Source organism: Tauraco erythrolophus, chromosome Z (assembly GCF_009769465.1).
Source record: "Tauraco erythrolophus isolate bTauEry1 chromosome Z, bTauEry1.pri, whole genome shotgun sequence".
In the NCBI taxonomy this organism is placed as follows: domain Eukaryota; kingdom Metazoa; phylum Chordata; class Aves; order Musophagiformes; family Musophagidae; genus Tauraco; species Tauraco erythrolophus.
The window spans coordinates 33,657,278-33,672,294 of NC_141496.1; the positions used below are offsets into that span (position 1 = coordinate 33,657,278).

At 57.0% G+C, this 15,017-nt stretch overlaps 1 protein-coding gene across 7 annotated transcripts in view; it reads left to right on the forward strand.

The window, feature by feature from the left end:
- Positions 1–853: 853 nt before the first annotated feature.
- The window catches only part of PAX5 (paired box 5), a 144,197-nt gene continuing 130,033 nt past the window's right edge, over positions 854–15,017 (forward strand). For 4 of the 7 annotated variants that reach the window (XM_086628767.1, XM_086628768.1, XM_086628771.1 and 1 more), the window contains exons 1-3: positions 854–899; positions 8,661–8,826; positions 13,279–13,476. In XM_086628767.1, coding sequence (XP_086484893.1) covers positions 854–899; positions 8,661–8,826; positions 13,279–13,476 — 410 coding nt within the window. Of the gene's footprint in view, positions 900–4,040; positions 4,084–8,660; positions 8,827–13,278; positions 13,477–15,017 lie in introns of those variants that run through there. The other 3 variants (XM_086628770.1, XM_086628772.1, XM_086628774.1) reach the window with 2 other exon arrangements.

A 15,017-nucleotide genomic window follows, 5' to 3' on the forward strand; every position in this document is an offset into this window, starting at 1 on the left:
CCGGTGCCGCCGCTCTGCAGCAGCCGGCGGGGCGCTCGGGGGCGGCTGGTTGCGAGCGAACTTTGATTCCTGCTACAACAGATGTCAGAGTTTTCTTGGGTTTTGGCTGCGTCTGGGGACATCTTGTGATGTTTTAGAGAACAGGACATGATCTCACATGGCGAGGAGCTCTTTAGTTTCTTAATCATTTCACGGTTCCTTCAGAGGCTTTTTTCCACCTAAAACGTTTAGTTTCAGCTCAGTGATCAGCTGCAAAAGCTCGGCGGGGAGCGGAAGAGTTGAATTATTCCAACCTGCGAGAGACCCTCAAAAAAAAAAAAGAAAGGGAAAAAAAAGATAAAAAAGAGAAAATAGAGAAGGGGAAAGAAAGAGAAGAAGAAGAAAGAAAGAAAAATAAAAGAGAAAAAAGAAAAAAAAAAGAAAAAAGGAAAAAGAAAAGAAAATTAAAAACAAAATAAAAAGATAAAAAAGAGGAAAAGAGAAAAGAAAATAAAAAAGAGAAGAAAATAAAAAAAGCAAAAAGAAAAGAAAAGAAAAGAGAAAGGAAAAGGAAAAAAAAAAGAAAAGAAAAAAGAAAAGAAGAAAAGAAAAGAAAAGAAAAGAAAAGAAAAGAAAAGAAAAGAAAAGAAAAGAAAAGAAAAGGAAAAGAAAAGAAAAGAAAAGAAAAGAAAAGAAAAGAAAAGAAAAGAAAAGAAAAGAAAAGAAAAGAAAAGAAAAGAAAAGAAAAGAAAAAAGAAGAAGAGAAGAAGAGAAGAAAGAAGAAGAGAAGAAGAGAAGAAAGAAAAGGAAGGCCATAACAACACGACGTGGAAACTTTCTCTCTGTCCGTTTGCCCAAGTCCTGAAAAGCCGAGATGGAGTTGGAGAAAACCTACGCGACCCCCCGGGCCGGCCGCACAGGTGGGAGTCGGGTTGGGCGCCGCGGGGAGCCCGGCTGCTCCGCAGCCACGGGGGACGCCGAAACCCGCCGCGGCGGCCCGTCGCGCGTGGGTCGCGACGGCGGGGCTGGGTCCCCCTGGGTCCTATGGGACGACCCGGGGGTTGCCGAGACCGTCGCGGCACGCGGAGCGGCTCGGCGCCGACTCCGGGGCCACCCGGGTGTCTGCTGGCCCAGCGACGCGAGCCGGGCGGACGAGAGGACCAGGACCGCGGACCGGCGAGGGGCCGCGGCGAGCCTCGTCCCGGCGTCCCCACGGGGAGCGTGGCGGCGGCGTGGCCGTGGGGCCGATGGCGGGTGTGGGCGCGGAGGCGGCCTCGCCGCTCGGTGGCGGAATGCAATTCCGAAGCGATCGATGGGGCCTTTTATTAGTTAAATCGCCTGAATAATCGTTTAATCGATAAAGCATTTCATGGCGGCGCGCCGCACGCCCCGCGCCGCGGGGGCGGCCGGGGGCGGGAGGGGCCGGGGGCGGTGGGCTCGGCAGCACCGGCACCTCTGTCCGGGCCGGCGGGCGGGCAGCGCGGGCGGGTCGGGCAGCGCGGCGCTCCGAGGCTGCTGCTGCCGCTGGGCGCGGGCACCGCGGGTCCCGCCGCGTCCCTGCGGGGTGTCGGGCCGGGGGGGTTCATCCGCAGTGCCCGCGGCGGGGGTGGGGAATGAAGGCAGGGATGAAGGCCAGGCGGGGAGGGGTGCCGACCTTGCCCGCCCGTGTCTGCTCTCCCGGCTCAGCGCAGGCCGGCGCGTCCCCCTCGAGGTATCCCGAGGTGCCGGGCGGCGGAGACGGGCGACTGGACCGACGGCCTTCGGCTCGGCTGCGGGGCTGCGAGGGAACCAGCCTTCTCCGTTCCGTTCCCCGTCCCGTCCCGGCGCCCCTGCCCGCTTCGGGCGGACCCTCCGGCCCGGCCCCGCGGCGGCGGCTTGGCCGCGCCCGGGAATTTCGCGTTCAACGAAAACGCGTCCCGTGCTCACCCGTCCCGCGCCGCCACTGGCGGCCGCAGTGGCCGCCTGTCTCCCGCCGCCGACGGGGGGTCCTGGCGCGGCCCTACCACCGCCGAGGACTCGAGGACGCGTACTGCGGGCGCAGTGGCGCGGGCTGCTAGTGGGGCGGGGGGCTTCTCGCCTGGGGGCGGCAGGCAAAGCTGCTTCCGCGCCCCCATTCCCTCGGCGGTGCGGCAGCCGGGCAGCAGGGCCGAGGGCGGGGAATTTGGCTCGGCTGGGCTCTGCCGTGGCCCCATGCTCAGCGGCGGAGGGACGGGCGAGGCCCAGGGGAACCATCCTGGCCTCCCCGTCCGGCCTGGAGCCAGCGCCGGCCAGAGCAGGATCCGTGTCTCGGCGACCGAAGCGGGAACCTCTCGGCCCTGGACGCGGCGGCTCCCGTCCGCCAGTGCGGTCCTCTCCGGGGCGGCCGAGCCCCACCGCGACCGCGGACAGCGCGGGCAGGCGCTGGCACCGATCCCAGGCCCTGCCCGCGCCCTCACCCACTGCCCGGGCTCCCGGCGCAGGGCGCCGTCGGGAGACCCACAGCCCCGGAGGGCGCCGTCCAGCCTTCGGGGGAGATCAACGGCCTCGAGAGGCTCCGTCGGGCCGCGGAGTGACACATGGCCCCCGGGCGCGCCGTCCACCCGACGAGGGTCGCGCGTTCCCGTAACGCGCCGCCTGGCTGGCCGTCGGGGGTCCCACGGTCCCCGGATGCTCTTGTCCGGCCGTCGGGGGGTCCCACGGCCGCGGGGTCCGCCCGCCACGGGTCCGTCCCCCGCCCCGCCGGTGACAGCCCCCCCCCCCCCCGCCTCCCCGTCTCGCGTGGCTGCGCCACAGCCCCGCCCCGCCCGCCGAGGCGTGCGGCCACGCCCCCCGCCCCCATTGGCCCAGAGCTCGCCAATAGGCAGCGGCGCCGCCCGGCGGCCAATGCGGGGCGCCGGTAAGTTAACTTTTGCGATTGGCCGGGGCGGTGAGTGACGGCCGGGCCCCGCCCGCCGCCGGCCCGCCGCTGTCCAGCCGCGCGGTGCTGAAGCGCCGCCCGCCGCACCTCCTCCGCGGGCGCGCTGGGGCGCGCAGCTCGGCCGCGGGGCGCGGCGGGGCCGGCGGGCGCGGGCGCGGTCCCGGGGCGGCGCCCGCGGCAGCCGGCGGAGACCCCCGCCCCGCCCCGCCCTGCGCGCCCCCGAGCGGCCCGCCCCCGCCCCCGCCCCCTCCGCCCGCCACAACCCCCGCCGCCCGCCGCGGGCCGGCAGCGCGCCGGGCGCACCGCCCGAGCCAGCCAGGCGCCGCGCCGCCCCGGCAGCCGACGGCGGGCGGGGAGGGGGCGGCGGGCGGCCCCTCGGCCCGGCGGGCGGCGGCGGGGGCGATGGGCGCGCCGCGGCGGCGCCCCAGGTCGGACGGCGGCCGCTGACGGGGCGCCCCGGTCCCGCGGGGCCGTGGCGAGGCGAGGCGAGCCCGGCCCCCGCCCCGCTCCCCGCCCTCTCGCACACCTTCCCCCGCCGCTCCCCTCGCCCACCGCCGCCCCGCCCGGCGCCGCGAGTTGCTGCGAGCGGCGCGGCGGGGGGCGGCACAGGCGGAGCGCGCCGCCGCCCCGGGACCGAGCCCCGCGGACGGGGCGCCCGCCCCCGCTGCCATCCGCCCCCGGCCGCCGCCGCGCAGCCGCCGGCGCCGCCAGCACAAAGAGCCGTCGGGGAGGGAGCGCCGGGCTCCCGGCCGCCGGACCGAGACGCCCGCCCCCTCTGCGCCCAGCGCCGCCTCGGAGCCGGGAGGCGGGTGCCGCAGCTCGGCGGCCGCCCGGGAAGCGGCCGGGGGCAAAGGCGCAGACCGGGGCGGCCGCTCCTCGCCCCTTCTCCCCCGACGGAGTCACCGGACATTTCGAGCGGCGCGGGAGCCGCGCTCGGCCGGCACTGTCGGATACCGCGACGCCGCTCGGGGCGGGACTCTTTTTTTTTCTTTTTTTTTTTTCCCCTTTTTTGGTGGTTTGTGTTTTTGGTTTTTTTGTTTGTTTTTTTTTTTCTTCCGGTCGGTTTCCGGCTGTGTCCTCGGGCCCCCTCCCCCAGACCCAAACCCGAGCGCCGCCGGCGAATCGAGATCTGCTCGGCGACGCCGCCCCGGCCCGGACCGCTCCGATGGAAATACACTGTAAGCACGACCCGTTTGCAGCAATGCATAGTAAGTAGGCTGCTAGTTCAACTTCTCTGACACGGCCGCGACGGGCCCTGCGCGATCGGGGACGGGGCCGCCGGGCCGGCTCTCTCCGCCCGCCCCGGGGCTGCGGGGAGTCCGGACAAACGACAGTCCGGGCTGCCGCCGGCCCCGGGGCGCGGGGCTGCTCTGCCGCGTCTCCCTGGCCCGGGCCGGCCTCCCGCAGCCCACTCTGGCCGTTCGGGAAGGGCGGCCGCGCCGCGGGGAAGGTTTTGCCGGTGGACGGACGGCGGCGGGATGCTTTGGGCAGCGGGCTTGTCCAAGATTTATTTTCCCGTAGAGAAAAACTCGATGCAAGTATGTATTTAAATATATGCATGGATACACACAGACGCCAGACTATATATGTGTATCTATCTGTATATATGCGCGCAAGCTTATGTATATATATATATGCGTGTATATATATTTTCCCCCCTAAATCAAATCTCTGTGAAGAAAGCCGCCCTGTGTTTCTAACGAACGGAAAAGTTTGCTATACGATATTCTCCCTCTATTTCAACATTTTGATGTTTGTTAATTAAAAACAGCCAAAATATATGAAAAAAAAAAGGCACAAGAAAAAAAAAAAAAGCGAATAAATGCGAAGGGTGCGGAGCGGGGGTGGAGGGAAGATATTTTTTTTTAACCGCCCGAAGAAAGGCGTAGCGGTTCCTCGGCCCTCTCGGCGTCGGGCAGCGCGGCAGAGGACGGGCGGGCAGCAGAACCGGTTCAGGTAACAGGTCGTGCGCGATGGGCTCGCCTGGGAGTCGTTGTGCTTGAGAGGTCGGGGGAGACTTATCCATTAGCACAGTGTTATGTGAAATGACATCTTCTCTCACGGTGAGTTAAACGCTGCATTACGGCGAGAGATTGCGAGGAAATTTAAGGTCGAACTAATCTCATTTCCTGGTGCACCGAAGCCGTTTGGCTAAAAGAAATTTGTTTGCGAAATAAACCACCCAGCGCGAGGGCTGGAAATCTCCCTTCCGCCGTCTTCCTCTCGCTCGCTGTTTATCTGCCCGCTCCCCAATCCCGCTGTCCGTCACACGGTTTCGGAAGGTGTCCAGAGCCGGGATGGCAGCCGGTAGCGCGCTTCTGCGCGCCCGTGAAAACGGACTTTCGCGAAAACACGGCGTTTTAAACCCGCGTTTCTTTCTCTTCCGTCGTTGAACTCAACCGCGTTTTTGAAAATGGAACTTTAAGAGCGGAAAGCCCGCGGTGCGGGGCGCGGGGGGGACGCGGAGCGCCCCTTCCCGCCCGGCCGCGGGGGCGACCGGGACGCGGCGCTCCCGGACCCGCAGCCCACGGAGGACGCGCTTCCCGCAGGGGGCTGGACACCCCGGGCGGGAGAAGCCGCGGCGGGTTTTAGCGGCACTCTCCGTCATTAGCAGCCGTGGAAAATCGATACCTTCCGCAGGAATTTCGTGGCAAAACAGAAGAAAAAAAAACCAACAAAATCCCGATGCCTTCGCTGCCGCCGCCGGCCGCAGCGGGGGAGCCCCCGGGGCCATTCGCCGCCAAACCATCTCCGGACCCGCTGCTCCCCCGGGTGAGGGGAGGGGACCCTGCTGAAACACGACAGAGAACGGGGGAGCCGGGCAGCGGCGGGGACTCCCGCTGGCGCGCGGAGCGGGGCCGGCGGCGCAGCCCGGGGCACCGCGGCCGGGGACGGTGCCGTCCCGACCGGGACCTCGGCCCCTTCTGGAGCCGCCACGGGGCCTGCGGCTTTCCCGTCCCCCGTGGGCAAATCATGAGGCCGCCGCCGTCCCGGGCCCTGGGGGCACTGAGGCGGGCGGGGGACAGCGGGAGCGGCCCTGACCATCGCAGGCGGCTTCCCGGGACCGGCCGCCGCTCAGGCTGGCTCGTTCTTCGCCCGCCCCAGCTTCCCTGCCCGCAGCAGCCCCGCGGCTCCGGGAAGGGACCCGGACCCCGTGCCCGCTACCTCGCCGGGGCTTCTCCCTCCCGAAGGTGCCCCCGAGTCTCGCCCCGTCGCGGACTGGGGCACGGAGGGGCAGAGGAGCGCGCCGGCCGCACTCCCCCAGCCCTGCACCGGGCCGGGGACCAGAGCCGCGTCCCTCCGCCACCTCCCGCAGCCCCCCGGCCCGACGGGGCCCCCGGCGCCTGCCCGCGCCCGTAGCCGTCCGGGGAGCGCGACAGCCGGCGGACCTCGGCTGGGCAGGGGGCCGGGCTCGGCGCCGTCGCCGCTTCGCGAGGTGGTGGCAGGTTTGGGGGGGGTACCCCGGCGCGGCGGGAGGGACGGCGGCGGCCCCAGCCTTTGTTCCCCCGGCGGCTGCAGAGTCCGTTCTCTCGGCCTGGGCAGGCCCGGGCTCCGTCCCGGGTGCTGGAGACTGGCTCGGGGAGAGAATCAGCCTTTGCCCTGAGGAAACACAGGTCTTCATTCATGCTTTCCTTTCCTTTCCTTTATTTCTTTATTTTCTTTCTTCCTTTCTCTCTTTCTCTCGTCCTTCCTTTCTCTCTTTCTCTCGTCCTTCCTTTCTCTCTTTCTCTCTCTCTTTCTTTTTCTCTTTCTTTTTCTCTTTCTTTTTCTCTTTCTTTTTCTCTTTCTTTCTTTCTTTCTTTCTTTCTTTCTTTCTTTCTTTCTTTCTTTCTTTCTTTCTTTCTTTCTTTCTTTCTTTCTTTCTTTCTTTCTTTCTTTCTCTCTTTCTCTCTTTCTCTCTTTCTCTCTTTCTCTCTTTCTCTCTTTCTTTCTCTCTTCCTCTCTTCCTCTCTTCCTCTCTTCTCTCTTTCTTGCTTTCTCTCTTTGTCTCTCCTTCTTTCCTTTCCTTTCTTTCTTTCCTTTCCTTTCCTTCTTTCTTTCTTTCTTTCTTTCTTTCTTTTCCTTTCCTTTCTTTCTTTTCTTTCTCCCTCTCTCTTCCTCTCTTCCTCTCTTGCTCTCTTCCTTCCTCTCTTCCTCTCTTCCTTCCTCTCTTCCTTCTCTTCCTCTCTTTCCTTTTCTCTTCCTCTCTGTCCTTTTCTCTTCCTCTCTTCCTTCTCTTCCTCTTTTTCCTTTTCTCTCTCTCCCCTCGTTCTCTTCTCTCATAATTCTCTCCTTTCCTCTCCCCTCCCCCCCTTTGCTGATCCCTGCCACAGGATCTTGCCGTTCATATTGAATGCACTGTGTGTGATTTTGTACAATTAAAGCTGCTAATAAGTGAGAAGCCCGAGGTCTTGTTTGCCGCAGCATTACGGGGTTGCTCTGGTACGCCTCAGCCGTTGAGTTGTCCCTGCTCTGGCCGAGGCATCCTTTCAGCCCCGGCGCATCTCTGGCGCTGCTGGCAGCTCCCTGGGCAGGGGCAGCTGAAGGCAGCCCCGCTGCCTGGGGTCTGGTCCCCGCACCCTGGGGCTGCAGAGGGGCCTGCAAGCCTGAGGCCAGCTCGACCGCTGGCAGAGGTCTGCCTCCCTCGCCGATGAAGGCTGAGCAGACACTTGTCTGCTTGTCACAGGTTTTGGCAATCACATATTTAATGTGGATTCATTATGTGTCCTGACAGTTTTAGAAGGTGTTTGCAAAGTTTGACAGCAGTTTATCAATGGTGAAATGACCAGATTTAAATAAAAATAGCTCTATATAACGTGGTGTTTTTTTTTTTTTTAAACACTGAGGCATTTGGCTTGTCAGCTTATTCAGTACCGTTCAAGCCCTGTGCAAATAGAGAGATTTTCTGTATTATTTTTGTTCCAGAACTGGCATCCGTACTGCCCCTATTGCTTGTTTTCAGTTTCTCCACTCTTCTGTAATCTCAGTAGTTTGGATGATTAACAACACGAGGGTTAATTATATTTCTTCACTTGGTACATGGGATTATTACATGTTTGTGGATTTTACACAGTTTCACTACTACTCGTCCAAGTGGGTCTCGTTTCCCCCAGATATATGATTCACCTTGCTAGATGTGAACAGTGCAAATTTGCTAGAAAAGGAATAATATACTGGGCTTACCTGAGTGTTCAGGTTTCATTTGTGGGCTTGTAATATCTGCCAAGACTGCTGTAAATTACAGGAGCAGAAATCATGCTCTGTTTTTGTTTTTTCTCTTGATTAAGTCAAGACATTTGGAAAAAAAAACCCAACATGTATTTAATTTCAGCTGTCCCCTTCTGCGCTTAGACACAAATAGTGTGTAGGCTGAGCTGTCACCCACCCTGATTTTCAGTTGGCTTCCCAGCCCGCTGCCCACGGGCATCCTCTTCTCCACGGGGCAGCACCAGGCCTGCCCCTGGAGTTTGCAGTCAGGCAAACGTGGCCGCTGGCTTCGGGAGGAGAGTGGCGCGTGCGGGAAGCCGGGCATCACTGTGTGGTTTCCTGTGGCCGCTTCCCAACCTTCATGCAGGAGGGTCCTCCCCTCCAGCGAGTGGCATTGCGGCAGCGCAGGCAGCGCAGCCGTGGCTGCCTCCGTGCTGCGGGTCACCCGGGGAAAAGCAAGTGGAAGCTGGCTGATGCTGGGGAGGTGATGCCCAGTGCCGGGGACTGCTGGGCTGGGGGGTCTGCCCTGTAGAAACGTTTGAAACTTTCACACGGCTCTTCTTCTCCTGCCCGTCTCCCCCTTCCCTGTGTGTTTCAGGACATGGAGGTGTGAATCAGCTGGGGGGTGTTTTTGTGAACGGCCGCCCCCTCCCAGATGTCGTTCGCCAAAGGATCGTGGAGCTCGCCCACCAAGGGGTCCGGCCGTGTGACATCTCTCGGCAGCTCCGCGTCAGCCACGGCTGCGTCAGCAAAATACTTGGCAGGTAAAGGGGGGACGACGAATCCTTCTGTGTCCGTCAAATGTGCCCACGCTGGTCCCTTAATTGAAGACTGCAAAGAAATGTTTGAGAATAGCAGAAACCTTAGGAAATCAGCGCAGTGAGGAGGGGGCTTTGTGACCACTCATGGTTTCATGTGCCTGATGTGGAAAAAAAGTGCCACTATTCGCATGTCTGATTTACCCCTTTCGCGGTTTCTTACAGGTAATTCTAACGCAAAGTGCAAAATAGCATGTGGGGTGTATTTGCTATATATATATGGCGTATATATATATGGCACACCTGTCGGTTCTGAACAAGTACAGAAATCTGGGAGTCATCTTTCGTGAAGTGAAAATAAAGGTGTTGTGGAAGTTAGTCATTTTGCTTTCTGAAGAAGACTCTCTTTTAGCAAATATATGATTATATATTGCATCAACAGTGCTGTGTGTGCACTCACACAGGCTGTTCTGGAATCTGCCCCACCGTTTAATTCGATGCTGCCTTCTACTCTTGTGCTGCAATACATTCTTAATTAAGGCACTGAATATCATAAGTAACTATTAACCATCTTAATTTTGGCTGTTTTGGGAGTGGCCTTCTGTTCAAGCTGGAGCTGCTTGAGCCACTATGACAGTAGGAAATTAAACTCTGAATTTGTATCATTTCCAGATTTTTTTTGAGATTTGACACAGATTCAGGTCAACAATACCATCCTTGCTTCTTTGTGTCTTGTGAACAAATCTGAACATAATTTGTGTAAATTATAGTGTTAAGATAGTTTTGAACTCCAGGTATTCCGAGATAGTTGAGCAACCTAAATATTAAGTAAAACATTTTTTTTTTCGTTAGAGTGTGTTTTTCTTGATAATCTGGAAAAGATCATTCCCGAACTATTAACTAAACTTTCACAGTTCATTTCATTGTTTAGAATTTTTACTCTTACTATTTTTATGATCTTTACTAGTTTTTAACCAATTTGCTTTCCTGGACATAGCATAGCTGCAAAGACTTAATTTTTTTTTGTAGTGTGACGCAGGGGATCTGCTTGGATTAGCAGTACTTACCGTCTCTCAATGACATTTTAAGCGTTCAGAAACATACTGACTCGGCAAAGTCACGGGCCCCTGGTTTTGTGGCTCTTGGCCATCCTTTTCCCTATAGCCCCCTCTTACCCGTACTCGCCGTAACTGGTGAGCAGCATCCCCGCAGCCACGCTCGGCATGCCGTCAGCGAGCCGCATGAGCCGCATGCAGGCTACGCGGTGTCCCTGCTCCTTCTCTCGTACCTCAGTCGCGGAGGGATGCGCTGCCCTGCAAGCTGCATGCGTTCCTTGTGCTGTGGGTTTAGGGACGCTGGTGCCATTACTATTTTAGAGAGGAAAACTTTCCATGGGCTTTACCTGTGACCTTCCTGCCCACCATGGGCTGTTTCACTCGGTTATGGCCTTGCATCCGCTGCCGGCTCAGGCTCCTGCTCCCGGCGTGGCTGGCGCGGTTTGGATGGCGGTGCTCCTGGCTGCAGCAGGATTGCCACCAATTCCCATCAGGACCAGCGCGCAGCTAAGGAACTGGCCATTTGTTTACCAGCCAGGCCAATGTCCGATGGTTTTACTTTTGCTAGTTTGAATAGATTTACCATTAGATATACTTGCACTATAGAGCTAAGAGTGAGGATCCAGAGCTTTGTCATTAAAGTTGTCAACAATAAATTGGAATTTCATAGCTCATTATTTTCATAACTAATAATTACAGTGGGTAAAATGTCACTGTAATTGCGGCTCCATGAGTGTGTGTTTTTTCATGCGCGTGTGTGTGTGAAAAATGGGAATTCTTATGATAAATCCTTACATTTGGAATTTTATGGTTGGAAATTTTGAGTCCTTGATACAGCCTTAAAAACCACCAGAGGCAGGGAACCATCAGCTGCAGTGCAAGTGGAGCTCCCACGCCTCAGAGGAGGGCACCACAGGGGTGCCCGCTCTTCACCTGCGTTGGCAACTTGCTGGGAGCGAACAGCCTGGACCCAATGTGCGTAAAATGAAGCTGGCTGCAGCCGTCCTTGCCTCTGAAATGGAGACGGGAGTTGGGGACGCCCGTGCTGTGCAGCCTGCAAGCCCTTTGGCTGTGCCCAGGTTCACGGCTGGTGCGAAGAAGAGGGAGGTGTTGGTGGTGTCACTGGGCGAGAGCTGCTCCCCTTGCAGAGAGTCTTCCCGGCTGCCTGGGGAGGGGGGTCTGGGCCTGATCCTGCACCCTCCCGCACAAGGCAGGTCTTTCTGTCGACATGTGCGTGCCTTGTGCGGGAGGGTGCAGGGCTCGAGGTAGTGTGGGCAGGTGGGCAGGCAGCACTTAGAGGCTTCAGGAGTGGAGATCTCACTGTCCGGAGGGCACCAGGGCTTTGTCTGCTGGTGAGCTCGCCACAGCCACAGCCTCATGACAGCAAGGGCCTTTGCCGTCGTGGTTTGCCTGCCGTGATGGAGTCACCGTGGGAAGCACTGTCTTGTCCATGCAGCCACGGCTCCTGGAGCTGCCGGCTGATGCTCTGCTCAGCTGGTCTGTCCTGCCTCATGGGCAGTTACCACGGGCACCATGTCGCGGTGCAGCGAGGCGCTGTTGGAGAAAAGCACTGAGGAACATTTGTAAAATCCGTCATTTTGACTGGAACGAGGAAAATTGTGACTTTTTGTTCGGCAGCATTCACGGCATTGTCTGGCTTCCTTCTACGACCTCCTTGTAGCAGAGGTGCCAGCAGCGATGGTTTTGAGGCCAGGGGTGTAGGGTGTCTGTATGGTCCACGTTTGCTGTCATTTTTTTGTGTCCTTGGGAAGCACAGGAGGAGCTGAATTTTAGCCTCCTGCCCTAAAGCTCGCTACTAGACTTCATTTAGGGACACGAGGAGGGTTAGTCCATCCCTGACGCTTGACACTTTCCATTACAAGTATTGCTGAAATGGCTTATGGAGACTGGTGGATCTGAGTCCATATCTGCATCTGAAATATCTGAAAACATGCACAAACAACACGGCGTCAGTCTCTTCAGAGGAATTTGGGGCCTTGCACACAGAGCTCTCCCAGAAAGATTGAAAAGCGGTAGCTGGCAGAAATTTGATGAACGCGGTTGCATGTTACAGCGAGACAGACTTCGGCTGCGCAGCCTGTTTGTGTTCTGCTCACAGTGGAAGGATTGAGGAATTAATTTTTTTTTTTTTTCATATAATGGGTATGTCAAGTAGCTGCAGAGAAAATATATTAATAAGCAGTCTTATGTTCTTGCTTGGGAGTTTTTTTCCGAGCTCCCTGCTAGAAATATGGGCACAGAGCATGGAGTGGACATGTTTGAGCTGCCGGGAGCATGCAGCCCGGTGGACTTTCAGGTTGAAAGGCTCATGGAGAGGAGGTGTGCTCTGTACAGGAGGGACGTGCCGAATTGGGGCAGTTGGGTGGTTGTTGCAGGTAGGAACGAGGCTTGTTTTTCATCCGGTCACGAGAAAATTCACAGGATACAAAGAAGCGCGTTGCCGGCAGGGCGCCGCGTGCGTTGTGCACCCGGGCAGCGCGGCACAGGGGAGCGCGGTCTCCTTCTTGGTCTCTGTCCTGACCCTCGATGGGTAAGGTACGACTTCTGCTCTTAGCAGCAGGTTCAAGGCTCTGTTTGTGAAAAGGTGAGGCTTGTGGGGTCGTGGATCTCAGCTGCGATCTGCTCTTGTGTGATTTACATGTGAAGAAATCCATCGGATTTCTGTCAGTTTAGGGATTCCGTCCTCCACCTTTCCCGAAGTGGCATTGGCAGAGGACTGGTCACAGAAACTAACTCCACGTCTGCTTGGCCCGTCCGGAGCATGAGCAGCTCCCTTTTCCTTGAAATCCATGATTGAAACTGCTGAAAACACAATGTTAAAAAGATTTTGACAAACATTAACTATTAAAACCATAATATGTACATTAAAAACGCAAAATGGGAAAAAGATACACTGGTGCATTTGTTCCAGAGGTGTGAATAAAATACGCTACCTGGCCTTCATCTCACTATGAAACGATAACAAGCCATAGATATTAGTGACAGAGAATTTCTGTAGAAACAGTAATTTACTACAAAAGAGTCCACCGCAAAAAGTGGTCTTCGGTGTGATTTGTTTCTATTATTGCCAGTACCGCTGATTAATAACACACATTTTCAGTTAATTTTGGATCCCAGCGTGCCCTTTAATCTTGCATTGTTTCTTTTGCCTTGCTATTACAGAAAAATATATATCGTATCCCGAGGCCCAATTCCAATTACTATAAGTTAATCTGTTAGGTGATAAAGCACTACATAGGCAGAAAATGTGTATGTGAAAGTGAAGATGTATCTCAGGATTTGCTGGGGTTTGGTTACCTTGAAATTGTGTTCTCTATAAATCTCAAAGCATGTTCTCTGTCTATTTGTGATAACTAAAGCTTTGTTTTGGATGTTGTCCCAGGTATTACGAAACCGGGAGTATTAAGCCTGGAGTGATTGGAGGATCAAAACCAAAGGTCGCCACACCCAAAGTCGTTGAAAAAATTGCAGAGTACAAACGCCAAAATCCCACCATGTTTGCCTGGGAGATCAGGGATAGACTCCTCGCTGAGCGAGTGTGTGACAACGACACCGTGCCCAGCGTCAGCTCCATTAACAGGTAACGATCTGTCTGGCCTTAGGCAGGGATGCTCCTTGGAAGCGCTGCCACTGGATCCTCATTTCTTAGCAGGACTGGGTGTCTGGGGCCATTTGCCAGAAATGCAGCTGGCACGTGTTGCTCAGGCACGTTCGGGGCTGGGGAGCAGCTGTGGGCTCACTTCAGCGGCCAAAGCATTGCTGATTGTGAGCGTTTCCGAGGAACGGGCAGGTTCTGCACATGGCCTTTGCTTCTTCCGTGTCCTTTCCCATTCCCCAGCCCCTGAGTTGCAATCCCCGCTGGTAACCGTCCTGCATGTTCACTCTGAGCGAGGTCTCGGTTCTGCTGGACGGGGCAGGGTTTCAGCGGGATGTGCTTTCCCGGGGTGGAAGGCTCGGATGGCCGTGAAGTGGGCAGCAGTCCTCTGGGAAAAGCGGGGGCCCGGGTGCCTGGAGGAGGTGACCCAAGGTACGGGTCTAAGTTACCACTCCTGTCCTGACGCCTGTGTGGTCTTGCTGATTTTGGCCCAGAACCGTGCTGGCCACCGCCCGCTACCGTCAGTGTGAACATCACCACGGGAGTTTGGTCAGTGGCTTTCCAGTGCCTCGGCTGTCTGCCTCTTACATGGACGCACCTAAGCAGCCTTGAATTGCTTTTGTGGAACGCAGGAGAATCTCGTGTGGAACCTCAGTCCCGTGTTTGGGAGTTTTGCCCTGAGCGTGCCAGGCAGGACTGGGCTCGCAGCGGGGTCTGGGGCTCTGCTGACCTACTGCTGTCTCAGTTACACCTGTTATGCTCACCTGCTTTCATCGAGTTGAAGGATGCCTAAAGCCAGTGTTGAAAAAAACCCAGTGAAATACCCTGCCATGCCTCCAGCCCTGCCAGACTGATAATAAGGGATTAATACTTGGAAGGCAGAGTGCTTGGGCAGCCTCGTGCAGACGCACGGCCCTGGCAAGCAGAGCCCTTTCGTTTTCGCTCAGGAATCTGCTGTGTGCTGGGCTTCCGCCTCACCACGCTGGTGAGATGGTTTTCACTTGTGCGATTGCATGCAAATTCTTTGAATGCAGCTCGCTATAAAGTCCCATCTGTGTCTGTGGACATGAAATAAATTGATGCAATATTCTTTTATTGGCTATCCCAACCTGATTTGCATTCATGGAGTTGCCGCTTGAGTAGCCGGAGTGGCTTCCCCGGTGTTCGCGGAGAGTGGTGTCTCTGCCTCGCCGAAATGAACGTTGAGTCATACGTTTGCACGGTTAAAAGCAAAAATGGGTCAGTTCAGGCGCGGCCTTTGCTGCTGCCTGGGAGCTCCTGACTCGCTGAGACTCCAGAGCAGCATCCAGGAACCTTGTGAATGTGGCACTTTCAGTTTTAAGAAGGATTTGGGGAATAACATAGACACCAGGAAAACCGAAGGAAAATATCATTCTGACTGACCTCAAGTAACTAAGGGCGAGCTCTGCTTCCACGAGAGTCAACTGGAGCCCCACCACGCCAGAAGCATCCCTGCCGCGAGCAGTCATGCGGCTGTGCAGCGGAACTTCAAGCGTCCTCCAAAA